The 27,299-nt window shown below is 41.8% G+C and overlaps 3 protein-coding genes and 1 long non-coding RNA gene across 19 annotated transcripts in view; 1 reads left to right on the plus strand and 3 right to left on the minus strand.

Moving 5' to 3' along the window:
• LOC110016657 (uncharacterized) overlaps positions 1-27,299 on the minus strand; it is a 310,438-nt gene that overhangs the window by 153,701 nt on the left and 129,438 nt on the right. The window lies entirely within an intron of this gene.
• On the plus strand, positions 800-18,371 carry LOC105355254 (uncharacterized). 7 transcript variants are annotated; one of them, XR_013651682.1, is made up of 9 exons: positions 832-958; positions 1,140-1,264; positions 2,477-2,589; positions 3,506-3,844; positions 3,990-4,115; positions 4,312-4,387; positions 12,076-12,209; positions 12,295-12,693; positions 12,775-18,371. XR_013651682.1 is itself a non-coding variant. In XM_078937949.1 (8 exons), the coding sequence occupies exons 3-8, from the start codon at positions 1,368-1,370 to the stop codon at positions 5,212-5,214; spliced, it is 522 nt and encodes a 173-aa protein (XP_078794075.1). In that variant the 5' UTR covers positions 832-958; positions 1,140-1,264; positions 1,356-1,367; the 3' UTR covers positions 5,215-6,232. The 7 variants fall into 7 exon arrangements, 1 of the variants encoding a protein (XP_078794075.1); XR_013651683.1 differs by having other exon boundaries at positions 2,477-2,585; XR_013651680.1 differs by having other exon boundaries at positions 800-958; positions 1,140-2,589.
• On the minus strand, positions 6,787-8,736 carry LOC144988489 (uncharacterized). The gene is made up of 2 exons (XR_013652420.1): positions 8,235-8,736; positions 6,787-8,152 (listed from the first exon to the last, which is right to left on the minus strand). It is a non-coding gene; the product is annotated as an uncharacterized LOC144988489 (long non-coding RNA).
• The window catches only part of LOC105355262 (NACHT, LRR and PYD domains-containing protein 12), a 40,135-nt gene continuing 37,575 nt past the window's right edge, over positions 24,740-27,299 (minus strand). For 8 of the 10 annotated variants that reach the window (XR_013650503.1, XR_013650501.1, XM_023961979.2 and 5 more), the window contains 3 exons: positions 26,303-26,476; positions 25,585-25,758; positions 24,740-25,268 (listed from right to left, as the gene is read on the minus strand). Coding sequence is in view for 7 of the 10 variants with exons in the window: in XM_023961979.2 (XP_023817747.1) it covers positions 25,253-25,268; positions 25,585-25,758; positions 26,303-26,476 (364 nt within the window). In the remaining 3 variants the exon portion in view is untranslated. Of the gene's footprint in view, positions 25,269-25,584; positions 26,193-26,302; positions 26,477-27,299 lie in introns of all 10 variants that reach the window. The other 2 variants (XR_013650500.1, XM_078934309.1) reach the window with 2 other exon arrangements.

The following is a 27,299-nucleotide window of genomic DNA, read 5'->3' on the forward strand; positions in this document are numbered from 1 at the left end:
GGATTGCAAGCCTGCTCGTGTGAAGGATTTGGGTGTGGGACGAACGTCAAGGTGGACACTTGGCCAATAGCGTCATATAGACAATTTCCACCACTGTTCTCCTGATGTGACGGCTTTACATGTGTTTTGTCATTCTTGCTTTTAGTTTTTTTTTTTTTTTTTTTTTTTTTACCATTCCTGGTTTTAGACTATTTTATTAAAACATTTTAACCACCAAGGCTTTGGCTGTCTCTGGAGCAACTAGCAAACTCCCCAGCGGATCCCTAAAATTTTTGATTGCTCGGGGGCTTCACCCCCACCCCTCTGACAGATTCATCTGATACTCAAGACACCGTCATCCATTCAGAGTCCATCCAGTAAACGGCTAAGGCTGGACTCAGAGGCCAAGCACGTAAGAATTATTCTAATCAAATGATTATTTTTAAGGATATGAACCTGTAAAATAAATATTGCTTAAATTGCTGAAATTATTCTATTGTCCAATCCTTGTTTAGTTGATGCCCCTTTTTAATTTGCTTAAGTTCTTTTATCTGTGTAGCCCAGTCAAAATAAAAACTAAAAACAGACTAAGCTACAATTAAAAGAAAAAAATGTATTTATTAAAAATGTTTCATGGCCACTTGTTGGTTTGGTTAACAAGTTGTTTTTTGTTTAAAGTTTCATTGGAAATCAAGTTTGTTTGGTCTAGTATGTTATAAAAGTCTGATTTTGCCCCACAACCTAACATGTTTGGAATTTTTGTTAATTCTGGGATGTGATTTGCTGTGTAATCTGTATGTATAATAATCCATCCAATCAGAGATAAGTGGGTGTGTCCTAAGAAGAACGATCGGAAAAATCGTTTCACTGACGGGCAGAGAGAGTCAGACCTTGGTGAAGACCGGAGCTGACGCTGAATGCTTGGAGCTATGATGTTTTTCAGAGTCAACTTTTTGTTTAGAATTGTGGAAACTGTTATGTAAGTAATAATTTTCTTAAATGTGTTTAACCGCTCGTTTTATTCATTACAATATGCAGCTAAAAATGCTTATTGCGACTAGCTTTAGCATGTTGTAACGTGTTGGTTAGTCTATGCTAGGTAAAAACGACCCAAAGCAAATTTCCAAAGTTCTAAGGGGACTTTATGCATTTGACCATAGACGAGTCTTTTTTGGACCCTGTGGGAGACCGAGCACACCTGAGCTGAGGTGATTCCAACCAATGAGTTATATCACTAGAGGAGACATCACGTGATTCCTCATGGGAGGAGAGCACCGCCATCTTGGTGAGGTCAAGTTACTACTGCAGTGCATGCATGTGAACACATTTTTTGCATAATACCAGTTCATTGTTTGGGTTTCAACTGCCAAAATCAGAGAACTAAGTCCATGAAGGAGGAAGGTATATCATTTCACAGGTAAGTACAATATTTTTTTCTTTTAATGCTGCTGGGGCTTCATTAATCATACACATGTTTTCATGCATGATGCTGCAGGGCTATTATCAACATGCTGCATGATGTATGTATAATTTACTGTCGACATAAAAGTACATTTTATTTTTCTAAACTTGTATACAGCATACTAGGCTCTTATAGTAATATAGATTTATACATTTCTGACTCAGTGACTGAACTTTTCTTGCAGGTTTCCAATGGATTCAGACTTAAGGAAAAAGTGGATCTTACCAATAAAAAGAGCTAACCCAGATGAATCACTGTGGTTAACAACTAGTAATACAGTCTGGCTATGTTCAGAACATTTGTGGAAACACATTTAGATAAGAGGCCAGACTGTTTGCTTGAAACCCGACACCATAACATCTGTGTTACACAAACTGATCACTAACATGAATCAGTATAAATCTATTGTTTTTCTTTGTTGTTGTTTTTTTAGGGTAAATCTATTGTTCACTTTTGGACTTCTTTTGAATATTTATTATTATTATTATTATTATTATTATTATTTATTGACTTATTATTTATGTATTGTTATTATTTATGGTTTGTATTGACTTACTATTGATTTATTACTATTGATTTATTATTATTATTATTATTGACTTATTGTTGGGTTTTTCTAAATAATTTAAATTACATGTCAAAGAGGTCTAGAACTTCTAAATGTTTAGAAATTAATTTTAAAAATTATTTCTAATAATTTTTTTATTTGTAAGAAGTCCTGCAACAATGCATTTTCATTAAAGTTTGAGCTTTTAAGACTGACTGTTTCTCTTCTTTAACAACAACAAATGATGTATATATATATATATTATATATATAAATATAATATATTTACATATATGTATAAATATATATAAATGTAAAAAAAAAATAGTATATAAAAGCTACTTAGACACCTCTAAAAGCAATGGAAATCATAGTCATGTGGGCGTCGTCGACCTCACCAAGATGGCGTCGCGCTCCGCCACCGTCGGCCAGGCTTCTAAAACGGGCGTGTTTCCTCTAGTGATATAACTTATTGATTCCAACCCCCAGGTCTCACAGATTCCAGCCTCCTCTTCCTCTGTCCCGCTGCAGTCGGATACCGCCGACTTTGCCTGCAGAGCATTTTCTCACGCCAACAGTTGCCCTAACCATCAGCTACGTGAGTACGTGCACATTTTTTCCCCTGCTTGCTTAGCAATTGAAAAGGCCCTCTTTGGTTTTTTGCCACAACGCAGCCGAGCATCGATCAGGCCTGAAACAAAACAAAAAAATTAAAAAAAGAATAAGACTAAACAAACCCTTTTCTTCACCGTAAGGAACTTTTTTCTGACTATAAACTGTGTGTGTGTGTGGGGGGGATATTCCTTTAGTTACATGGGATGGGTGTTACATCTGTGTTGTTAGTTGATGGAATCCATTGTTATCCAAAAACCTGGTGGGGAACAAATAATAAATGAATATAATGGAGGCAAGTCTCACTACGACGTCGTTTTAGGGCCACAAAAAATAAAATAAAAAAATAGCGGTTTTAAGTTGTAAATTTACAAGAGTCTCTCAAATTTACGCTAAAAAAATCTTGTAAATTTACAAAGGTTAACTGCGACACCGCGCCCCCTGGTGGTTCATCACCGCGGTGATAGAAAATCCAACACCGTCACAGCTCTACTCCACATATTTCATCTTCAAGCTAGGCTCCGATAAACGGAAACCTTTGGGGATTTTTCCTTGTTAATCTGAGTTTTTTTTGGTAATAAACAAGATTTTAAGTCGTAAATTAATGAGATTAAAATTATGAGATTAAAATCTCGTATATTTACAGTTATAACTTTCTTTTTCGTAAATTAACGACTTAATAAAAGTCGGAAATAAAAAAAAATTCTTGTAAACTGGCCCTAAATCTCCGTCGTATTTAACAGATGAAACTAGAAGAAAGATGGTTCACATACTGCTGCTGACATGACAGAGAAGAATGGCTAATTCATCATTATGGCTTAGTAGACTCGGTGTATGATTAACATGTCATTCTCATCTTTAGCAAAGCATGAAGCATTCAACTCATTTCATTTCTTTGTATTGCAGGACGTCGCCACCAAGACATTTGAAAGAAATGTCTGCCAGGGGAATTGTGAGCTTGTTTCCCGTCTTAGTGACCCTTTCTCCAGGACCGGTTATGTAAGTCACACCAAAAAGGATGACATTAATGTTTATAAGATGTTTGACCTATAAATGGTTTTGAAAGGTACTTTTTAAATATTAAATAGATAAAAAAGTAACACGTTCTTTAAAAAAAATGGACGACTGCATTCAAGCAAAAAGTCATCCAACAATTCAGAAAGCTGCAAACCAGCAGTTAGTTGGAAGATCTCCTCCTGGCAGCTGATAACCCTGACAGTGGAACTGAAGTGGATGATTGCATTGGTAAGAGTTACAGGCAGTAGAAACTCTATTCATTTTCTATATATTAGGACAGTTTCAAATACCGTTTTGCAATAGTTACCATTTTCTTTTACTTGTCTGACTTTTGCTGATGCTCCATTTGATATAAATGTTTGTGTATTCACAGGGTGAGACAGTGACCTCATTGATTCTGCTGCTGTTGCACCTTGTTCCTCCTTCTGCCCAAGAAGGAGTCAAAGACCAGGAAGTGTCTGCTTCCCAAGCAGAAAAGCATTTGGTGGTCTTCAAGAAGGTGTGTGTTTTTATTTTCAGTAATGCGCCTGGTGCTGTCATGTTGAGAATAAATGTGCAGATACCATGATTGATTAGCACCAGAAATGTTCGTGTGCCCAATTACATTATTTCCCAGCTCTACAAGTAATTTTAGGAATGAAATGTTACTGCAGTGTCATTGTAAAAGCCTCAATGTGTTTTTCATGTCGTTTCAGACGAGAACCAACATTCAAGAACATCTTGATTCCATCACGACCAGCAGTTCACCCGATCTCCTGGCTGTAGGACAAAGTAGGAAAGAAATCCACCAGTTCTAATCACCCTTTACACAAATGTCATCGCCTACAGGTTGGCTTCCTCACTTGGTGCCTTTGAACTGTTCAAGGCAAATTTTGTTTTTGCTACAAAGTACAACCCAATGCTCCACAGCATGTTCACATTCATCCAGACAACTGTCTACAACAAAGATGTTGGGAAGTGAAGGAGAGCCCCCGTGTTGCAGAAGTTGGGGCCGGGCTGCTTCATTAGCTCATGAACACGTCTATTTGAGAAGAGGTGTTTTGTTTGTCACTCTGAGTTGAGTTCAAATACACTTGTTGGGCATTTATGAGTAGATCGTGGTAATGTAGATGGGGAAAAATATATGACTTAAATGTGCTCAGAATGGATGTGGTCGAGTACTTGGGAATTTTTCTGGATTTAGAAAAACATTTAAACACCAAACACATGGACAGAATTATTAACTATTGGATTTCTTTAATTTTTTTCTTCACTTTTTCAATAGAAATTCTATTGTGGACATAATATTTAAAAAGTTGCCTCGTTTTTGTACTTGATTCTTGTGGTTCAGCTGCCAAACATTTCATGCAGTCGGCCTTTGCTGGTACACAGCCAGATGGGATGGAATCCGTGAATTGTCTTTCTACTGTCTCAACTTCAGGTTGTGTGCCCTACCTCTCCTCTTTGGGGGACCTTCAGCATAAAAAACAAAGTCTCTCACTAGGAACTAAACATGGTTCATCTCTGCAGGAACCTTCCCACACATGGACATATTTACCTGTCAGGCATGGTTCAATGACTGCTGGGTGCGTTACATAACTGGACCTTCTGCAGACTAGGACCTGGTTTGGAAACAAGGCTTTATGACGCACAGTGCAAACATAAGAGTGCCGAGTCTTCAGCTTGAATATTGGACCTGAAGACAGAAATGGCATTTGTTGTCAGTCTTTGTTTCTACAGTCTGTGTAAGTCTCTTCATCTGTGTACTTTCGTCTTATTTGGTCTTATGTTAAGACGGCTGCCTTGCATTTTTTCAAAGTAAATGTTCAACAATGACTTCCACGACAGCGACTTCTACTGGCTAAACTTTAATAATAATAATAGTTCAGGGCTCCAGACTTACTTTTTTCACTAGGTGTGGCCCCTAACTGAAAATTTTAGGGGCACAACCAGAAAATTTAGGGGCGCATACCGTAATCAACATTCTAACCAAATCTACTAATTTCCACTGTATTACTAATAAATACTTTAATAATAAATGCAGAAATTACAATGTGCTGTTTCAAATTCAGTGTCACATTTTATTCTTCACTTTTGAAAATGCAACAAGAAGGTAAACTGACAGCACCATCGCTGTCATGACAGTACAAATAGTTAAAAAAACTGATGGAAATATATCTTTGTGACACCAAATAGGTGCAGCCAAGATGCACAATAAGCGTGTTTGAGATCACCCAGGTGGACGCAACGCTGCGCAGATCACCTGGTGTGTGACATATTTTTGTTTTTGCTCCAACATCACCTGTCAATCATCACAAAAATATCGCGAGAAAGGGGTGGGAGCAAGGGGCAAACCTACCCGGACACAGCTGGAAACTGAACTGACTGAAAGCTGCCCTACAGACTACAAAACAATGCATTATGGGACATGTGTCCTGATGGTTTTTGTAGTGGAGTGCTTAATTAAAATAATTTAAAATACCAATTCATTAAAAAAGGCTACATACATCACAAAACATTCAAATAATCATAAAATATATAATAACACAGATCACACAAAGGGGGAGAGGAATATTAAAACTAAATTGAATGTTAAGGACTACTCCATCTTCCTGTTCTCCTTCAGTCGTGCTGCAGATTCCCTTTCATCTCACAGCCCCCCCCCACCCCCCCGCCCCCCCCACCCCCCCTGGTGTCCCCAATGATCCAGGCGAGGTGCCGGTTCATCTCAAACACGTCTATCGTTGCATTTTCCCCACGTATTTTCTGTGAGTCTAAAACTAATGTTGTTTTTGCTCGAGCGTGTTTAAAGTTCAAGCCCCGTTAGCTGTCACGCATGTAGGTGTGGGACATTTATTCTCCTCAGCTGACCAGACTCCCGCGGGACGGGAGCGGTGTGCTGCCGTAACCCGTATGATGCGCCGCCGTAACCAAAACCTAAACCTTCCTCCGGGTCTGTGCGGCCCAGAGAAAAGTTCAGCACGGACTGCATGTATGTAGAAAATTACGAGCGAAAAGATACGTTCTAAAGGAAAGTAAGGAACTCCTTCATGTGGTCCGGGGAGGGAGGAGGCTGTCAGGTGTCCTGCTTTCAGGCCCTGTCATTGTCACGCCCCCAAGAGTCATATACCCCACTGTGATTGGTTGGTCAGCTTCGCGAGTGTGTGCTCGCGTTTCATGAGTATGTGCGCGAGTGTGTGTGTCTGCCTGCGTGCGTGTGCGCTCGCGTCTCATTGATTATTTCATTGATCATTGACGTGCCCCTTCCACGTTTAATGTATAAAAAAAAAATAACGGAGGGTGGGGGAGGCAAATTTACTGGTCGCACGTGCGACTGGATGTAAAATTCAGTCGCACACTCTCAAATTTTGGTCGCAAAATGCGACCAATTGCTCGCAGTCTGGAGCCCTGTAGTTAGGGCTGCACGATATGAGGAAAACTTGCGATATGCGATATGAGGGATTAATATTGCGATAACGATATAATTTGCGGTATATAAACAAATAGCGAAACAACCAAAAACATCACTCCCATTTTATTGCAACAGTTTAAGAATTGTACTCCAAATGACCCTCGTTGACATAGGACGGAACATCTAACATAAAAGGGCTCCATCTGATTGGTCAACAACGCTAAAGGCTCTATCCGATTGGTCAAATGCATAAAGGGATTTATTTGATTCGTTAAATAATTTAAGCTGCCATAAGATTGTTTTAGCACATTTAAAGTAACCATTTATTGCATTTTTTGCTGTGTTTTGCGGTATGCATATTGCACAGCTTGATCTTGCGATAACGATAAATTTGCGGTCTATTGTGCAGGCCTAATAATAGTAAATACTAGTTTTAATAAATAAATAATAATAATTTTTATTTTAAATATGATAAATTATAATTAATAATAGTAACAAATGCACTTTTATTTTGTTACATTTCATTAAATAAATAAAGGATTAGTTAATGACTGTTATTTTTGACACCCTCTTGCCCGTTTTCTCAACTTGAATCGTGAGAGGCCCATCTTCGAATGAGTGCTCCAGAGACTCCCAGAGCACTTCACCTACATCTAAGGTCTCATGATCCTTTAGGAGCAGTTCCAGATCCCCGTTCTCCCTCCCCTTCCTGACGGCTATTATTTTTAGCTGCACCTCCTCCACGGCTTGGATGAGCACCTACAAAAACAATTTTAGTAATTATTTTCCAACTTTACTCTTTGAGTACATGTCATTTTACAGTGTTTTTTTTCATTGTCATTTTTACGGTTTTACGTCCATACCTCTATTGTGGTGTAATTTGTGGACTGATGGAACCCACCCACCGAAGATCCACGCTTCACGTGGCTGAGCCTCACATGGCCACCCACTTGCAATTTAAACAGAGAGATGTTCACCTCTGCCCTGTCCTGTGCAGTGAGAAGTTATTTTATGCACAAACACACACACACACACACACACACACACACAGTGTTCAGACACTCAGAAGTACATACTTGGTGTAATCGAAGCTGCCTCATTGGAACATCGTTCCTCCCACTTTTTATCCTCCTGATTGCAAACACCTAATGAAGATAGTTAATGTGTAAAAATTACATGTTTTGTTAAGGCAGATCGTGAGCATTTACATGACTTGTACATCCTTACCTCAAGGACCTTTCCCTCAATGGTGAGGAGAGGTTGACCTTCCACCTGGTCCACACTTGTCAGGGGTGTGACCACTGATGGAGGATCCAGGAGTCTGTCTGATGTCCAATGGAAGGCCGTGTGCTTTTTGGGGAGAATGTGATGGGGGATATGCTCCCTGCAGCCTATACCCTTTCATTATATAATGTTTTCCCACAAACACTTTGGAGGCCTCGAATAAGGTCACTTTTTCTACAGAGTGACCATCTGTAATAACTACCATTTTATTATTTTTTGTAGTTTGTGGGGCAGCTGTATTGCTGGAAAAGTCCCAGGTCAATTACTTGGGACTTTTCATTCTCCCTTAAAATGCAGATGTGTAGCGGTGGGGGTGCTGCATATGGGCCCCTCTGTCTGATGTTAATCACCTGTCTCAGTGCCATTCTGAGATGAGAGAAAAAAATGAAAAAAGACATGAAAAGTTAGCCAGCAATGTCCTTCAGTTATTACTACATAAATTAAAATAAATTGTTACTACTTATTTTAAAATGAGTATCCATACACATTAAAATACATCTAATAATATTAGCTTAAAAAAAGACAGTTATATCATTACCCTAAAAGAGTCAAGCTTCATATTAAAAATATCTCTTCTTAAAAAGAGAGGAAAAAAACTCTTGAAAGGTAAAGGAACAAAAGTCATAGCTAGAATAAGCTGAAAGAGCTGAACATTTTAATAGTTAAACGGTTAAAATAGGTTAAAAATTGTAGAGGGAGTTCAGCGCCGAAACATGGCAGAAATGGGAAAACAAAGGGTTGAAAAAAATTAGATTTTAGATATTGAATATCAGAGGTTCTCAGAATGAAATTACAGGGAAATTTCATAGCAACCTTGATTAAAAAAACGTTGAATTTTAGCTAAAAACGGCTTCCTCTGATCCCCGCGGGATCAGTGTTGCCATGAATATCTCATGAATATATAAAAGCGGACTACGTTAGGCTGTGCAGCTGTTGGAGTCTTATGTACTGAAGCTCCGTGAACGCCACTGTCATTGGCCACTGTCATCTAATCTGTTGGGGCTGTGCAACGCCCCCGCCTCTTAGAAATTGTTTTCTTAAAAGCCTGATACGGCGGTCACGTGTGGGAGGCGCTACCAGCTAAAGTTATGGTCTGATCCCTGCATGGAGCGGTGTCTGTGTGCAGCAATGCATGGTAGACACGGAGAACGTGGAGAGATCAGGTTTATTATTTTGAAGAGTTCTGCACGGTTATCATGTTTCCATGTTTGAGTTCATGAGATCGTCCCAGAGAACGTCTCTCTTCAACTCCCACGGTGAAAGCTGTGTTTTAATGTGACGGCCATGTTTCCATCTCTCTGACAGAGTTTGAAGCCAAAGCCCCTTCCCCGCCTCTCTACCTGCTTTTCCTCTCTACCTGTTCACCTGTTCATATCCTCTGCAGCTGAGAGTTGTTTTCCCCGCGCTCCTTAGTGTGTCCTACAAAGGGAGCGCAAAATACGGTCGTCATAGGTTGACACGATAGTCGGGGTGCTCTGGCGCAGCACAAGGATGAAAGAGCTGTGACTCTGTCTGGCAACACTGCGCCGGATCAGGAAGGCGCGGACACACGCAAACTTTTAACCGAAGGCAGAACCTCCTCCAAAACCTTCAGAACCAGAGAAGCTAAACATCACTATCAGAACCTCCCTGAGCCGAGGACCACCCACTTTCCCTATGGCAAAAACATCTGGTAACTAGGGGTGTCACGATTTCGACTTTAAATCGAAATCGATCGAAATCAAGTCAGTCTCGAACTTCGAATGAAAAAATGGAATTGTCGATCCTGCCATGCCCCCATGTTGCGTCTGGTTACTTGCCAAGTGGAAAAAGTGCTGCGAGTCTATTTGTTAATAAAGTTTTTTAAAAAAGTGCTGTGAGTCAACCTCCTCTAACAGCCACTCAAAAGATAGCATGGTAACTGCAGATGCAGGAGACCCATCGACGGAACTTTAATCCCCTCCTCTTTCACTGAAGTCGCTGGTGTGGAAGTATTTTGGATTTCCAGTGAGTTATGTTGACAACGTTCGTGTTGTTGACAAAAAAACAACGGTTTGCAAGCTGCGCTATGTATGTGCGTGTACCGTATTCTCTCAAGGGCAGCACGACTAACATGCAGGGCATCTCTGCAGGCACAACAAAAACATAGATTCATCTGTATACAAACTACACAAACTACTCTTCCGTCTTCATTTGGAATTAAACTTCCAAGCAACTCAACTCGTGCAAATGCGGTTAGGCGTGCGGTAGGAGTATTCATAGCGGCGGACATGCGACCTATTTCGGTGGTGGAAAACTGCGGTTTTAGGCATTTAATTAGCGTGCTAGAGCCCCGCTACGAAATCCCCAGTAGAACGCACCTCTCAGCTACGGTGATTCCCTCCATGTACAATAATGTAAAAGAGAAAGTTATTGAAGGTCTGAGCAGACCTTGAAAAAATATAGAAAAAAACAGTCATCATTCTCAGGGTTTAAAAAGTAGTTATCGGTGTGGTACATGTTTATATGTTCAGAAAAAGTTTAAGACACTTAATTGTTCAGAGACTATGGACATGTCTGTTTTATTGTTTTTGTTTGTTTTGTTGTGAACTTGAATGTCATCTGTTTTGAAGAAGGCTGCACTTACAAAAGAGAAACTGGATGGCAGTTTATTTTAAAATTTTTAATTGACTAAAGATAAGTTATCATTACATTATGTTGTTAATAAAAGTTTTAAATTTGACAGTGTAGTGTGGTACATTGCAAACAAAGGTCAGATATTCTATTGCATTAAAGTTTAGTTTTAAAAAAATGACAATCTGTGGTTTAAGAAGAACAAATGTAAAAATCGAGAATCGAACCGTGACCTTAGAATCGAAAATGCAATCGAATCGAGGATTTGGAGAATCGTGACACCCCTACTGGGAACGTGTGACCATCAGTGAACAACAGGATTTGTGAAAATATATTTAATAATTAAGTTGCACATTACACAAAAGAGGAATGCGTGAAAAGATGGGGCTAGAGGAGGGACATGAATCTCTTTAATAATATCAACACAAATAATTGTTTTTTTCCTGCGGGACTGGAGACGATACAAAATCAATGCATCTCTATCAGAGTTTTGCGGGTGCGGGCGGGAGTGGACATGCATATTGCGGGTGCGGGCGGGAGTGTAACGCATTCGTTGCGGGAGCGGGCGGGATTGGTCAGAAATTCGTTGGGCGGGAGCGGGATTTAGAAAATAGTCCCGCGCAGGGCTCTAATGTCCGTCCTTCTCCATCACAAAAGTCAAAAAAAGGTAGGCCAGTTCTCTCTTACAGGGAAAAATAAAAACTAGGATCAAATGAAACTGTAGCACAGAACAGTTTACTAGGTTTAAAAGATCACCGTAGACACCAAAAATGAGTAGAGTTTAAGACCCAATCAGATCATCTTCTGATCCATTTCAAGAGCATTCCAAGTGGTCTTTTAGTTGGAATCGTGCCATTTTGTGCCTAAATCAAAACCCAGTCACTTTATAGGACTAGGTGAAACTGTGTTTTCTTCTCTGCTCCTGATTCACAACGATAAAAATAAATAGTGAGAAATGTCCTTTTAAGCTTAATTTTCTTTCTATATGTCCTACATTATTATAAAAATGCCGCAAGTCTTTAAAATTCAAAGGACAGAATAACCAGCTTATTTTCACCTCCGTTTCAAAGAATTGGGGATTTTCTTTGGTGTTGATGCATAAATAACGCCTAGTAAAGAAAATGGGAAAAGATCAGAAACGTTCTCTTCACACCAGCTTTATTTAACTTGTTTTACTTATTTACTTTTCCAGTTTCCACCATTAGGTTTGTTCCCTCGTTTATGGCGTCCCACGATATGTGACCATTTGACCTCCTCCCCCACAATCCATTCCATACTAATGGTTTTTTTTGAGGACATTGCAAATGAGCCCGGACCTGTCTAGAGGTAAAAAAGAAAACCGTCTCGACTTAACTGAGAGCATGGATCCCTTCATCTTTCAGCTTCATCCTTTTTCTCCTCTTCTTCACAGTTTGCCAAGAATTCCTGGGAAAATGCTGAGTTTGCTCCTGCATGTCAGGCCCACAGTGGAGGAGCTTCTTCTCAATCCATAGCTGCAAGAATGACACCATCCATCCTTGAAAACTGGAGACTTGAAGAAAAAGAAAATTCAATAATTTATAGAAAACAAAAGAAGATCTAAAGAAGAAATCTTCTGTATGTGGACTTCATACCTGGTGGGGAAGTTTTGTGGGGGCACCGGCCGATGGCCTGTATAGGTCCGGTATGACGGTGTCTTTGCTTAGCTTCTCCTTTTGGTGCAGTTTGGGGAGTTTGGCCTCCCAACGCCAAGCGGAACTTCTCCAAGGATGTCTTTTCCAAACAAGCCCATTTGATTGGAGCTGTTTTTGTTTTTGTGAGCTCTCTGGAGGTAAGAAAACCTTCTTCACTTGGATGACTGGATGGATCCCTGCATCTGTCAGCTTCATCCTTTTTCTCTTTTTCTTCACAGGACTTCATGGAAAAGTGTTTGGCTCCTTTCCCAGGGACCAGGCCCACATTGGAGGATCTTCTTCTGCATGCGTCCATGGCTGAGAGGAGGAGACGGTCCGGTCCAGAACTAATCCGGAACGACACATTGACGGAAGTCCCATCTTCTTTTCCTTTGTGTGTGGGTTCACTCCATGTCCCATCTGAGTGGATCCTCTTCACATTGGATACGAACATATAGGGAATGTGGGCGTGGTCAGCAAAGAATCTCAGTTGCTCTAAGATCAAAAAGTCTACTTGTTAAAATTTGTCTGAAGCTGACGTGGATTTATTATCCATAAGTGACCAAAAGATTAAATTGTTTCTTTGTCGATAAAATCAACAGAAAATCCGCCATTTTGAAAAAAGTGGATTTTCTATCAACTTATCACATTCTGTTACCATTATGATCGTCTTAAGTTGTGTTTTTCTGAGTCACTTGATGATGCTGATTGCAATGCTAGCACTTTTAGCCAGATTAGCATAACTGCCATAGTTGGCATCTTTAGTAATGTGTTCTGAGACGGTGCATGATGTTGATTGCTATTTTAGCCACATTTGTATAAAGTTACAATTATCCACTATCATCACTAAGTCACTTGGGTCATGGGGGGTGCACTGTCATGAGGTACCCCCAGGAATGGTGGAAGGTGGTGGCGGCCCCCACCAGTCAGATGAGCCAGTGTGGCGTCTCCCTTCCTTCTTCTTACACACTGCTAGCAAAGACAGCGCTGCCTTTAGCACAAACAAACACACACACACAGGCTTGAGCAGTGTGTCTCTACTTTCCCACATATGCACTAGCGAAAACCCTGGCTGGCTTAAGCACACACACAAACAAACACTCGGTGTGTTTAAAAAAAAACAGCGCAAGCAAATCTGAGTTGGTTTTGATTTTTTTTTTTTTTTTTTTTACTTTAGTCAAAACTAAAAACTAACATAAAAATTCTTCAAAGTCCTCATCTTCTGTATCTGAAATGAACAGCTGGACTAAATTTCTAACAAACACGTCAGGTTCCCTTTTGTCAGTTAGTCTGTCTCGTTGCTGCTGCTCACAAACTGTGGTGTAACTCGCCCGGCGCTGCCGCTCCACAACAATATTAATCAGACTCTTCCTGCCCCTTTGTACGTTTCCTACGTATCCTATCCTGTTCTCCACAGTGTGACTCACCAGGAGGTTAGAAGTGAGCGACGCTTCATCCATGTTGGTTATTCAGCTGGGCTGGAGGTTTTTCCAATTTCCTCATCATCAAATTTCACATAAATATATTTTGGATACCCCCCCTCTGTGTAGAATTCAATGTGGGTTACTATGATGCAGATGCATTCTATTTGGATTCTTGGCCGGCCTTGACCTTTGGGTCCGTATATTTGGGGCCTCTGAATCTTTTTGTCATCGATAACAAATGTTCGGCCAGATGCTGTCTTAAGAAAGTTGAAGCGACATTTGCCCCCCCCCTTCTTACACAACTTTGTGTGGTTCTTATAATGCTGCTGGACAGCCAGAACAATTTCCTTCAAAAGTTCGCCATCTCGAGTAATGTTGCAGGTGACATGTTTGGCGATAAACGCTGCGTCCTTCTCTTCCTTTTTCCCTATTCGTGGAGCCCCCTCAATCCAAAACAGAACATGCACGTGAGGTGACCCACGCTGCTGGAACTCAATCCTGTAGAAGAAATTGATGATTTTTCCGATTGGATTACTGGAGACATCAGAACCACCCTCAGGAAACAGTGCCACTGGAAGTCAAACTTGCGTGCTGCTGTGACGCTGTTCCTGCGCAACAATTCACATCTTTCTGCCCAATCCAACTGGTCAGCTGTCTGGGTTCTCCCCTCTTGTCTTCACACAGTGTCGAGGCGATTTTTCAAACGCATGTCGGCAGCAGAGAACGAACAGAACCACGTTGGAATACCTAGCTGACGAACACAGGCCAACAGGTCCTTCTGTGTTGCCTGCCAGACTGCCGGAGTGCCTCGAATAGGCCGGAGAAAACAAAAGCCCTGATCTGCTTCCAGCAGCTTCTTTAGGGCTTTCTCAGTACGTGCATCAGCACTTACACCTTCAGATGTACTTCCTGATTTTTCTTTTCTGAGAGCCACAGACACACTAGAAACAACTTTCTCTACCTCCGACATGTACTGTGCAAAAAAGATGTACTCCACGTTCTGTGCAAACCTACCGTCAGCATGGAGGATCCTGTTGTTGAAGTAACGCGAGAGAGTCAATTTGAACTTTCTGTTTTTGTGGTAAACGTTTTTACCATCGGGAAAGATGACAGGAAAAAATTTAGCTTCATTTTCTCGATTAGTCAAAAGTCGGACCGGATTGTTTCCTTCTGCCAGGGCCAAATTCAAAATGTCCTCAAATTACTGATGCCGGACTTCTCGGCCGATGTCCACTGGGAACAGAGCTAAACCCTGGAACATGCAGTGATTCTGTCTGTCATGGAGAAGCTTATCTTCTTCATCGGCCTCTTCCTCTTTTTCATCTTTTTCGTCCGCCTGATTTTCTGATTCTTTTTTTTATTTTCTTCTTCCAATTCTTCTTTACAAAAGTCATTGAGCCAAGCTTCATTCAACTCTGTCTTTGTAATATTGATTGTTGCGTTTAAAATACTGCAAGGCCCGCCTAATCTGCATGGTTTCCACAAATTGATACTCATAATGACCTTTGTAAGTCAGTTTACACCTTAATTTGACGCGCAACAGAGGCCCCTCCATGTCTGACCGAGGCAGCACATTTGTCGTTTGCACCAAGTTGGCAGGAACACACGTGATTGGGCCCTGAACACCATTCTGCCCACCTGTAGGCAGAGCAAGCATCTTCATGAATGGTATATGCAGTGCAATCAGATGCTGCTCTAAACTATTTAAAAACGCCAACTCAGGTGGGACAGGACACACCTCCAAATTGTTACCGACCCACTCAGGTGGGGTCAGACCTCTCTTTAACTTGGAGTCGCAGCAGTGGCAAATCCACAGAGCGCTCCTCGCCGTCCCTACAAACAAACATGGGCTCTCACAGTCCATGTTGCAGCGGTGCAGGTAGTCCTCACTAATGCACACATCTGCAATCTCTGCCATCTTTGCAGATTTGTTGTACGTCTCCCTGACACACAGCAAAACCTGGTGATGAAACAGAAGTCTGTTGCACACACAGCAAACAAACTCTGGACCTTTTTCCACCTTTTTCAGGAAGTCCTGCATGAATTCTTGAAAAAGTCTTCTGAAAAAGTCTTCTTCTGTTTAACATTACTTATGACACCCTTTCTGAATGCAGGATTCTTCCTGTGTCGCTTTTGGTTTGTAGTCTTTAATTTAAGTTTTTGTGTTTTATCTTTTTTATATTTGCCAATGCTCTGAGCTTTCACCTTGGTCCTGTGAGCGGAATCGTCTCTATATTTGGTTTTCTCTTTTGACTTTAACATTTCTCTGTAATCCTCATTTTTTTAAATATGATACTTCTAGTCGCCTCCTATTTATTAACTTGTCTTTCCGTCGGTAACTCATCTTTCATGTATTTTTTCCGAATGTTCAACTTCCAGAATTTTCTCTGGTTGTCAGTTATGGAAGTTGTCTTTATGCCTGTAAAACAAATGTCATCTTTGTCATGTGAACGTGTGTAATATGTTTTTGGTTGTTTGTTGGCAGAGGCACAACAACCAGCACAGCGGTCCTGTTGTGGATCTTTAACACAGACAACAGTTTCAAAATGTGTACCACCACAATTTTCAATATAAATGGCATTTTCTGATAATTGTCGACCGCTGCTCCCGTCACCTCCCGTCAAACAAGACAAAAACATTTAGTGCTACTGTAATAAATCAGCTGTGGCTTGAATTTCGACGACTGTGGCCCAAACACTAACGAAACGCATTCTAGATTTAATGATGTACTCGGCCACAGAGGAATACTCGCCCCCAATTACCCAGCTATACAGATCGGGGTTTGTTTCCAATTGCTTTACAACGGCTAACCAAATTTTTCTGTGGTTGTTTTGGGATCCGCTCACAGCCTGAGAGATGGCCCTGAAGAAACAGTTCCCATCTCCAATAATTCTTTCGTTGGTGCAGGGGGGCCCTAACAAACCAATGGGAGGAGCAGGTGGGGCATTAAAATTTTGGAACTCAATGTTCAACATTGAGCACAGAGCCTGGCAGACATTCAGATTTAAAGGGTTAAAATAAAAAGTTTCCTGCTCAGGCTCACTAAAAATAACTTCCTGATCCTCCACAGCAAAATCATCCAATTTGACTTTCTTCAGGCTTTCACCTGAAGGGCCTGCATTATCACTTTTGAATTCAATTTTTCATTTTGTTCCTGTCTTTTTAGCTTCTACAGTTACATCTACTGAAGTGTCAGTCAAGAGGCTCTCTTTGTAGAGATCAGGGGAGTTACTTTCTGCAGGACTTCCTAAGAAAGGGTCAAACGTTTCTGAAGCAGAAAAGAGAACTTCACCAACTATTTCAAACGGAGTCAACACAATGCCCTCGACTAACCTCTGCAGGGAGTCATGAACTTCACCCAGAGTCAAAAAACTACACTTGTTCACTCAGGACTGCGAGAATGGGAGTCTATAATAGCTGAGCGTCCATTCTCAGCAATGACGGCACACGTGTTCTCACACTGTGTCAGCAGACACGTGTTGTACTGTGCCGTCATCCTAGCCAACCCCTCCTTCAGGGGAACCAACGCACCAACATCAATGAACTCACCCGAATTGATAACAACTTCTCCAAAAATGGGTGTTAACTCCACTCCATCTACCACTACTTGACCTGGAAGATCAGTCACTCAGAAAACCTGCAGAGTCAGTGATTTTGTTCTGTCTCTGCAGGTCCGAGTAAACCTGATCTCCAGCAAGCAGCACAGAATCCAACTCACAACTGTCCCACTGAAACACACTTTTAACAGTGTGCTTGGCAGCAGCCACCAAAGATATAGCCATGCACTGCCGCCCACTGTTGCTCCCAAACAGCTCACTGCCCTGGTGAAACGATCATCTGATGCTGGGGAACTTTAACGTACCAACAGCAGGAACAGGACCAGGCTCCTGGACCTCAGAAGTTACCAGCTCATCATCTGAGGAGCCAAACGTTACACAAACCTCCATGCCAACTGAACTACAGTCTGACACAGCCTCAACACTAGAACTGGCAGGAGCAGGAACCACTTCACTAAAGCATTCCGAGGGACCAAATGAGATGACAGGATCTGAACTTGGCTGAACCTCACTACAGATACAGAAAGGAGAACAGCTCTTACCTTTGCTGCTCTTCTTACCTCCTGCAGCAGGCCGTCCATGCTGCTGCTGGTCCTTTAGAAAAAGAGAAAAAAAACATTACTTTCAATGAAAAAACAAATATTCTTTTTCTATATTAAACCATAAATCGAACCTGAACACCTAAAATCAAATTCAGAAATGCACTGGTCATTAATTTAAGGCTTAGGAAGCATTTTGATCATATTTGCCCAAGAATCATGTCTGCTACTAAAGGAGCACCAACAAAAGCTTAAGTAGGAACACAAACAAACATGTACATCTTAAAATGACCATAAATAAAATCACTCCTAAAGACTATTGAGCTTTTTTCTTTTTTTCCTCTGTAAAACTGACCTGCTTTCTGTGGAGAAGAAGAAAAAAGAAATCTTTGTAGACACTTGAACTAGCCACTTCCGTGTACCACAGACCTGCCCCACACACGCCACTTCTGGTCTGGCTTACAGGAAGCTGGATTAACCTTGAACACATGGACAAGTTTAAACGGGAAAAATAATTTCATTTGTATGAAATGAGCTGACGCCTACCTTAGCCTTCCCTACCTTGCAAGCCCACTCAAAAGGGTTGGTTAGAGGAGGGGACTCAGGGTGCTCCCTCACAACCACCTTAGGAGCGATTCGCTGTACCGCAGGCCGGGGCGAAGCAGGAGGAGGCGCCTGGACCTCTGGCTCCACCAGCTGCAGAGCAGAGTAGTTCCACAGCAGGGAAGCCAGAAGGACCATCCCTCCATCATCACTCAGGTGGACCTGAGAAACAACCCCCCACCCCCACAAGATTTGCTTTTATAAATTTGCTTGTACTTACAGTACTGAGAAAAGCTGTCTTCATCAAAAACAACCAGCATCATCAACCTACCCCATCGCGGGCCCACAGCGCCAAGTCGTCCAAGCTGAAGTGCTCAGCAACAGACAAACTTGATGCCTGCAGTGGAATGCAAGTTTGTGAACCGCAGACAATAATTTAGATGCGCCGCCAGCCTGTTGAAGTGTTGTCGGGGCCACAGTGAGATGAGGCGGGAAGTCAGGGACGAAGAACTGGCAAAACAATCCCACAAACAAACAAACCAGAGTCGGCTTGAGTAATCACACTTTCTGCTGCTGCCTCACCAGCTGCTTCTCTTCATCATGCAACGATTAAAACAGCTGGGTTGATTATGAGGCTACAGCCAACAGACGTGTTAATTTGGTGGCGGCGCTTTAAAAGCCCTCCTCCCTGTTTGGACATGAACTCTTGTTGTTGCCATACATCAAGGCATCAGGAAGTGGAAGCAAGTAGGTAAGCCAGGCTTGTTAATAAAGTTTAGAGGAAAAAAAAAATTTTTTTGACTACCAAAAAAAAAAAATTCTCCAATCTGAAACTGGGAATGGGAACTTACGAGCACACGTGTTCACAGTTCTCTGTACACGAGCAATCGGCCAGGTTTTGGCGCATCTGTGGCCTGGCGGCAGTAGTCTGCAAGCGTGACATGTCTTTTTTTTCACTTAGATCTGCTTCCTCTCAGTGACAGGTATGTTAAGCTGGCCTTCCTCCGTCAGGTACAATTAAGGCTCCTGTAAACTATTTCCTTTTTTTCAGGAACGTGTTGACTGTTTTTTATTTGTGATTTCTGTCCGGGTTCTCAGCCCCGCCACGACGGAACCGGTCGGAGCGATATGCTCAGCTCACGGAGACCTCTCGTTGCTGTGGCGTCTCACCGGACTGTGGACGGCTCCCACCAGCTGGTCTGCGGTGGTTGGGCGGCTTACCAGCGCCCCTGAACACTAATCACCTTTTTATCTTTTTACCGTTTTAATTGTGTGGCTTTTATTCTCAATTTTATTCTTGTTTCAGGAGGTAGGAGGCCGAGGTGGTGGACTGCTGTCTGGTGGTGGGTCCCAGTGTGCTGTGTGGTTTCCATCATATGTGCAGTGATGCACTAAAAGGGTGTTTGCTTTGTTTTTATGTTGTTTTTACCACCTCGGTAAGTTCCTCCTCCAGAATATTTTAACTGACTTTTATCAAGGATTGTGGTTTTTATTAAAGGGGTTCTCAACATTGTTTCTAACGGAAATCTAAAACATTATATTTTAAAGTAAACTACAGCCTCTGCCTTTGTTTGGAGCAGGACCTGCACCTGCCTTTCTTCTTTTCCCGGGCCTGAGGGGCCCCAGGTGGCGTTGTTGAACCATTTATTAGCAGCTACATAAAAAAAGAGAGAAAGCTCAGTCGTGACTTTGAACATGAGAACATCTAAAGGTTGTTGTTGTCTGAAAATGAAAAACCTTTATTTCTCTGATTCTAAACCACAGTTTATTCAATAAAGTAGAAACTATTTCTGTCAGAAAATGTTTCTAATGAAAATGAAATTTTTGTTTTAATGTCCAGACTAGATCAGAAGAAAATCCCAACAGATCAACTTTCTTCTCCAGACTCACTAAAGCAGTTGTTGACAAACATTTGATCATCAAGTCAGAAACTTCCTGGTTTTCTTGGAAAGACTAACCAGACGGAAAGTTGGAACAGTGGATTTGATATTTGGTTGATCAAGTTTTGAAGGTTTTCTTTCTAGATAAATGGACTCAATAGAAATCTCAGAAAAGTCTGGTTTTGATGACATTGACTCTCCATAGAAACACACCATCACGTGACCTGTGCTTTCTCTCTGTCAGAAATAGTCAGAAGGGAAATCCTTTTTAGTTTGAAGCATCAAAAAGATTTGATGTGTTCAGGGAAGCAAAACATAACTAATTAGAACCAACATGTTTGTATGAATGATTGAATATAAGATTGCAGGTTGGATTCCCGCCTTGCACCCCCATGTGTCGGAAGTGTCCTTGGGCAAGACACTGAACCCCACCTTGCCTCTGGTGGGAGGTTGGCGCCAGTGTTCGGCAGCGGAGCCGCCGCCAGTGTGTGAATGTGTGTCTGACTGTAAAGCGCTTTGGGCCTTCGAAAGAAGGTAGAAAGCGCTATATAAGTATACGCCATTTACCATGAACATTGTTGTTTCTCTATTAACCCTTGTGCTATCTTAGATGACCCCACCCTTACATTGACGTGTTCTCCCTACCATGACAAAGGTGGATAAAGGTGGAAAGATTTCATGTAATCCATGGACACCAGTGAAGATCACAAATCATTGAAGAGAAAAGGTTCAGCGCACTGTCTAGTGGGTGTAGATGACCCAACTCCCAATGGTAAAGTGCCTAGGATAGCACAAGGGATACACACATTATTTTAAAGACTATATTTATCCATGGTTTTTGTTTTGACTTAATTCTTTTTTTTACAAACAAAAAAGTCTTCATTTTCAGCCTTCAACCTCATTCTAATGAAGCTATGAGAGCATTTTTGTGGCTCCAACATTAGTCATTCCTGCGAGGACACAACAAAGAAATCAGATCAGAAGAATATTTAATAGTAAATAATATGAGACATTACAACTCTAAAACCTACAAAAACCTTTAAAAAATATTGTTACTATCCAAACAGGTATTTTTAATCTTTTCATTTAAACTGGATGTAATATATTTATCACACAGTTAAGGCAGTGAATCAAAAACAAGAGTCTTTATTTCATCTCAGCATTAAATAGTTTTTTAACAAATCTTTGTAGAAAAAAACAGAAAAAAGTTTTCAAATCTTTGCAGTATGTCAGTTAAAACTTGGGCTTTTATTGTGGTAAACGCAGTGGTGGGCCATCAGGGCTAAAAAAAAAATCGTGTGTTCATGATATTTGTCCATGAAATCATTCCAAATGGTCTGTCCATTCTCTGTGATTGTGTTTCTGATGGTACTGCTGACAGACGGACTTTCACATTCAATCATTTTCCAGCTTTCCTCTGTTCAGTAGCACAACTCCACTTTTCTCTCCAAGCCCATCCTCTGAAATCTGATCTTCTGAGGGACGAGAACACATGGAGGCTAAAACTACCGGAGCATCACTAGAAGGACAGTTTGACTCCCCTCTGGAAAAAGAAGGCCGAAACCAAAACCCAATAAGAAATCTGGGATGCAGAAATTCCTTCAGTTTTCCAAAGATCTGAAAGACAGAATTGATTCAAACTGGATTGATTTTGGTTCTTTTAGTTTTTCTACATTTGACACAAACCAAAGTGGGAGGTATCATCTTTGTGAAGTCCATCAGGATCCTAGAAAGAAGTTCTAGATCATATATATCTATACATCCTTGATTGTAAATGATGGATCTAAAGTTGAAAAGAAGTCAAAGTGCTGACTCAGCACAGATCAAAGGTGACACAGATGATTTTCTGGAATGAAGAAAACATCAAACATCATGATGTGATCTGGAACTGAGCTGTTCTTCAGAAGATCCTCCCAAACATGGAAACTGTTGCTGCAACACGTGAAGGTTTGGTTCTGTTGCTAGTGAGATCTGATGGATCAGAACCAGACTTCTGTCAGCTGGAACTGGGGCTTCTTCCAGACCATGTGACCTCATGGACAAAGTTCCAACATGGTTTCAATGAAATGTGGAGGTTTTCCAGGAAACGTTGCTGCAGTTCCTCCGTCTCATCAAATGAGAGATTTCTCTGCACTAAAGAAGAAAATCTTCCAGAACAGCTTCAAGCTGCAAAAAAACTGTTTCCATCATTCTGAGGACATTTCTTTAGGCTTCATGTGAAGAAAACAAACTGTTTGAAAAGATGAAAACAGAAACAAAGACGTTTCTAGAAGCTGCAGATGCAGTTACAAAGAACAGCCAGCAGGTGACCGAAGTTTTGATAGGGGCTCGTTTGATTTTTTTCTTTCGCGCCTCACCTTTGTATCTGGAGAAGACCACATGTTTAGTCTCATAGTGGCGACATATATTGTACTCCTTCAGTTCAGCCACAGATTGCTGGCAAATAAGACAAACAGCCTTAGAAGAGATTTCTGCAAAAAAAAAAATTAATCCTCCTCCCACTTTTGTTTAAAATGCCGGTAGGGAGAGCAGTTAGGAAGTAAAAGTAGACACTCTGTGATGGGGGTTGAGAGGGGGTGGCAGCGGTGGGCAGCAAAGGTGCTAACAGCGCCATCTGGAGAACGAAAGTAAAAACAGCCGTAGAGTTTTCACCATCATTGACAATGGATGTGAGGTTAAGGGGTTTTGCGTAAACATTGCGGCTTGCGCAGCCACGACTCGGCGGGCCAGAAGAAAACCTTTGGCGGGCCAAATTTTGCCTACGGGCCCCACTTTGGGCACCCCTGCTTTAGATGATCCAGCTCCTGGTCCACTGAACCTACAACCTTCTTCCATTTGTTCAGCTGCTGGAGAGAACAAAGAAAAACAAACAGATGTTTTTACTGAGTCAGGAAAATGCCTGTTGCAGCTCCAACATGATTGTTGACGGTGTTCCTCCTCTTTCTGCTCCGCTGACGTCCTCATTTTCAGTTTCCTGATCAGACAAACTAAACTCTTTTCCAGCTTTGAATCATCTTCAAAAGAAGAAACTTCCACCTTTGAGCCACATGCTCAGAGAATCCACTTCCAGAACAGCAGAGATTCCCGCCACATGTGACAGAGCATCCAGGTGATCTCCAACTACAGGACATCATCACCTGCCTGTGACAGTCACACCTCCATTCTAGATGCAGCCAATGACCTCTAGGCTGTTTGAGGCTCAGAACAACATGACAGCCAGGAAGACCATCCCTCCTCCTGACCACCAGCTGCTCTGTCTCACAATGGCTGCCATGAGGAAGACTCCATGAAGAGTTAACGCCCAGAGGTCTGCTGGACCAGACACCATTCCTGACAGAGTGATCAGAGAGAGCAGAGCAGCTGCTAGACGTCTGATGTCTGACAGGAAATCTTCTAGCAGATGTCAGCTCCATCCCATCAGACGTTAACTGACAGACTGGCGGCCATGAGCTGGAACAGCAGTCAGAAACACAGTCAGAGGGTGGAGATGGGCTGCAGGTGAAGCAGGAGTCCCCGCCAGTCATCCTGGACACCTGTGGAGAAAAAACCAACACCTGCAGGAAAAGGCCAGACAAAAAGACATCAATGTTTGAAAGGACTGGACAGTCAGCGAGCTAGACATTCAAATCAGACCAAGTGTAGAAGATCTGTTAGAAGATTTTGTGTCAGACAAATGACCTCAGTCAACTGGGTCTCCACAAATATACAAAATATTTACAGACAAAGTCCCACACAGACTAAAACTGTAACATCATCAGGCAACAAAGATTTCCTCAGTTTCAAAAACTAAACAAATGATTAACTAATCAACTGGATCTCCATCCGGTTGATCAGAACCGCATCCCAATCAGGTCCATCAAAGCTGTGGGTTTGATCCAGAAAGAGAACATTGGTCCATAGCTTTTAAATCCCATTGAAGCTCCGCCTCCAGCTCACACATGTAGGCGGTTATTTCAGAGGTGCTGATGTTGGATGGAAGAACAAGTCTCTCCGGTGATGGAAGCAGCAGATATTGGAGGAGAAGATTTAATCTGAGAATACAGACAACTCCCAGACCAAAGCTGTTCCTGTCTCCAACAGTCTAGAACAGTTTGTCCTGGAGGAAGTTCATGATGTTTACTTCTCTGCTGGATCTCCATTTTCTAGTGTTTCCACTACTGATGATGTCATCAATCTTTAAAAACACGTTACTTCCTGGTTTCATTGACAGCAAATGTTCTTAAAGATAGAATGAAGACAGAAATCAATAGAAAACACAGAGTTGATTCAAAAGAGCATTTATTAGATCTAAACAGGCTGCAGGAATTTTACGGACAGTTTTCAGTTTGAAGACTTTTGACACCAAGATGCAGTTCTGCAAACAGCCAGCAGGTGTCTCCCTTCTCCCTCCTGCTTCAATGCAGTTGGTGGTGTTGCAGCAGCTGCATCAAATCAAATCCAACTTTATGTATAAAATAGCACTTCTCATGCATTTTGTGCAGCTCGAAGCGCTTTAACATTAAAAACAGAAACCACACAATATTACAGTAAAAACCCACCATTCACCCTTCCCACTCCCCTCCATTAAAACATACGACCCATGACCCCACGTACAAGGACTAAGTAACTCCTAAAAAAAGATGTACGGCTTGGCTCTGCTGCGAGGAAACAGTATTTAGGAATCTCCTCATGCCAGGAGCCAACCTGGCCATGGGAGCATCACAACAGCTCCCACCCAGACTGGGACAGAAACGGGGTCCACTTCCTCTTTGCTCCTCCAAGAGGAACATCAGACTCACCACCAGTTGAACCTGCGGAGAGAAAGTGTAGAGACAGAGATGAAGGAGTGTCTCCTGATCCTGGTCTGTCCATCAGTGATGCAGCACAGCAGCAGAAAGAGCAGCAGGAGCTTCAGTCCTGTTCAGAGCAGCAGCTTCCTGTCATCTTCACCTGTTGGAGCTTCTGCTGCTCTGATTGGCTGACTGTTGTCCTGAAGCCTGTCATCATTCTCCTCAGAGCTTCACTGAGAAGCTGCAGCTTCACAGGAAACTCTGCATCTTTGCTCTCAGACTAACTTTAGGACCAAACATCTGGAAGCAGCTGGACTGACTCCAACCCTCTACTGACCTCAGAGTCTGCAGTTTGGAGTTTGGACTCTCCACCAGATCCTGGAGCTGCTGAACTTTGGAAGAATCAAGGAAGTCGTAATCAAAGGTCAGTCCTCTCACGTAGGACGGGTTGGACTTCTGACGTGAGACATTACAGCAGGTATATGACCTTCTGCAGCTCTTCAACCTCAATCTAGAACAAAGAGTTGAGTTTAAAGACAAAGTTCATGTTTTTCATCCTTCACTTCTTCTAAAGAGTTCAGAGCTGAAGAAGATCAGAGAGTTTAGAAAAAGTCCAAAGATAGGAAGCAACAGCAGCAGAGCAGAAGAGTCCAGCAGAAGCAGAGAAGAAGAACATTCAGGAACATTCAGGACAACATGCAGCTGCTTCAGGAAAGAAGTCCAGATGTGTGAAAGTCAAACATCAGCCTGTGGCTGCATCCAAACCAACTGATGTTTCTGCAGCAACAGCAGGAAAAGTCCACTTCCTCTTTCTGCTCAGCTCTTCTCCAAACAGCACTGAATCATGGGAGAATTTCAGCAGCATGATGCTGGAAAGTCTTCCTCCCAGTTTTCAGGAGATGATCTTCTGCAGTACTTCTGCAGATCTTTTAAGAGAACAAGCAGCTGCAGGAAGATGCTGCTGCATATCAGAATCTGGACATTTCTGCTCACTGTGGATCAACATAACTTTGTCATCATATTGATCTGAACACAACTGAAACATGGAGTCTGACCTCATATTCTGCAAACTGCAGTCTGGACTCTTCAGAAAACCACACAGATGAGGAACTCCTGAATCCTGCGGGTTGTTGAAGGTCATGTCCAATTTTATCAGATAGGATGGGCTTTTCCTCAGAGCTGAGATCAGAACTTCACGGCTGATCTCTGACAAACTGCAGAACCACAACCTGCAATCAGACAGAAAAGTGTGTTCAGGAGCAGTGATGCAGCTGGAGGTCCAGGAACTTGGTCCATTCAGTCAGGTGGGACCCGCCCTGATGACAGACTGACAGATTACATTTTCACTGTTTGCTCATTTCTTTTGGATTTGGACCCAAAAACATGATCATGAATGAAAATGCAATAGATTAGAAATGACTTGTCATGACAAATGTCATTGATCATCATGAATTATTCATGACTAAAATGTTCAAATCCAATAGATTATGCTTTGATTTAAAAAATGTCAGATTATATGGTTTTACTTCATCTTGAATCTTAAATTTTAAATCCATTTTCAAATGATCACATTGCAGAAAAATAGCTGAAAAAGTCTCTAGTTCTCCTCTGAAAGTATTTCCTGACATCTCTAAACTGTAGAGGGGCCTTGAAAAACATTAGGATCCATGGGGCCCAAACTGTCTGAATGTGACCCTGAAGAGGAGCTGCTGATGGTTCTGCTGGTTGTCTAAGGGTTTCAGATGGTTCTGCTGGTTGTCTAAGGGTTTCAGATGGTTCTGCTGTTAGTCTAAGGGTTTCAGATGGTTCTGCTGGTAGTCTAAGGGTTTTAGCTAGTTCTGCTGGTAGTCTAAGGGTTTTAGATAGTTCTGCTGGTAGTCTAAGGGTTTCAGATGGTTCTGCTGGTAGTCTAAGGGTTTCAGCTGGTTCTGCTGGTAGTCTAAGGGTTTCAGCTGGTTCTCCTGGTAGTCTAAGGGGTTTTAGCTAGTTCTGCTGGTAGTCTAAGGGTTTCAGCTGGTTCTGCTGTTAGTCTAAGGGTTTCAGATGGTTCTG

This window comes from Oryzias latipes, chromosome 2 (assembly GCF_053564925.1).
Source record: "Oryzias latipes strain Hd-rR chromosome 2, Olatipes_Hd-rR_3.1".
Classification (NCBI taxonomy): Eukaryota; Metazoa; Chordata; class Actinopteri; order Beloniformes; family Adrianichthyidae; genus Oryzias; species Oryzias latipes.

Coding starts and splice junctions, on each gene's coding strand:
- LOC105355254 (XM_078937949.1), top strand. CDS start 1,368: ATGAAGGAGGAAGGTATATCATTTCACAG. Junction 2,586..3,505: donor TTGCCCTAACCATCAGCTAC/GTGAGTACGTGC, acceptor TTTGTATTGCAG/GACGTCGCCACCAAGACATT. Junction 3,599..3,989: donor CTTTCTCCAGGACCGGTTAT/GTAAGTCACACC, acceptor GTGTATTCACAG/GGTGAGACAGTGACCTCATT.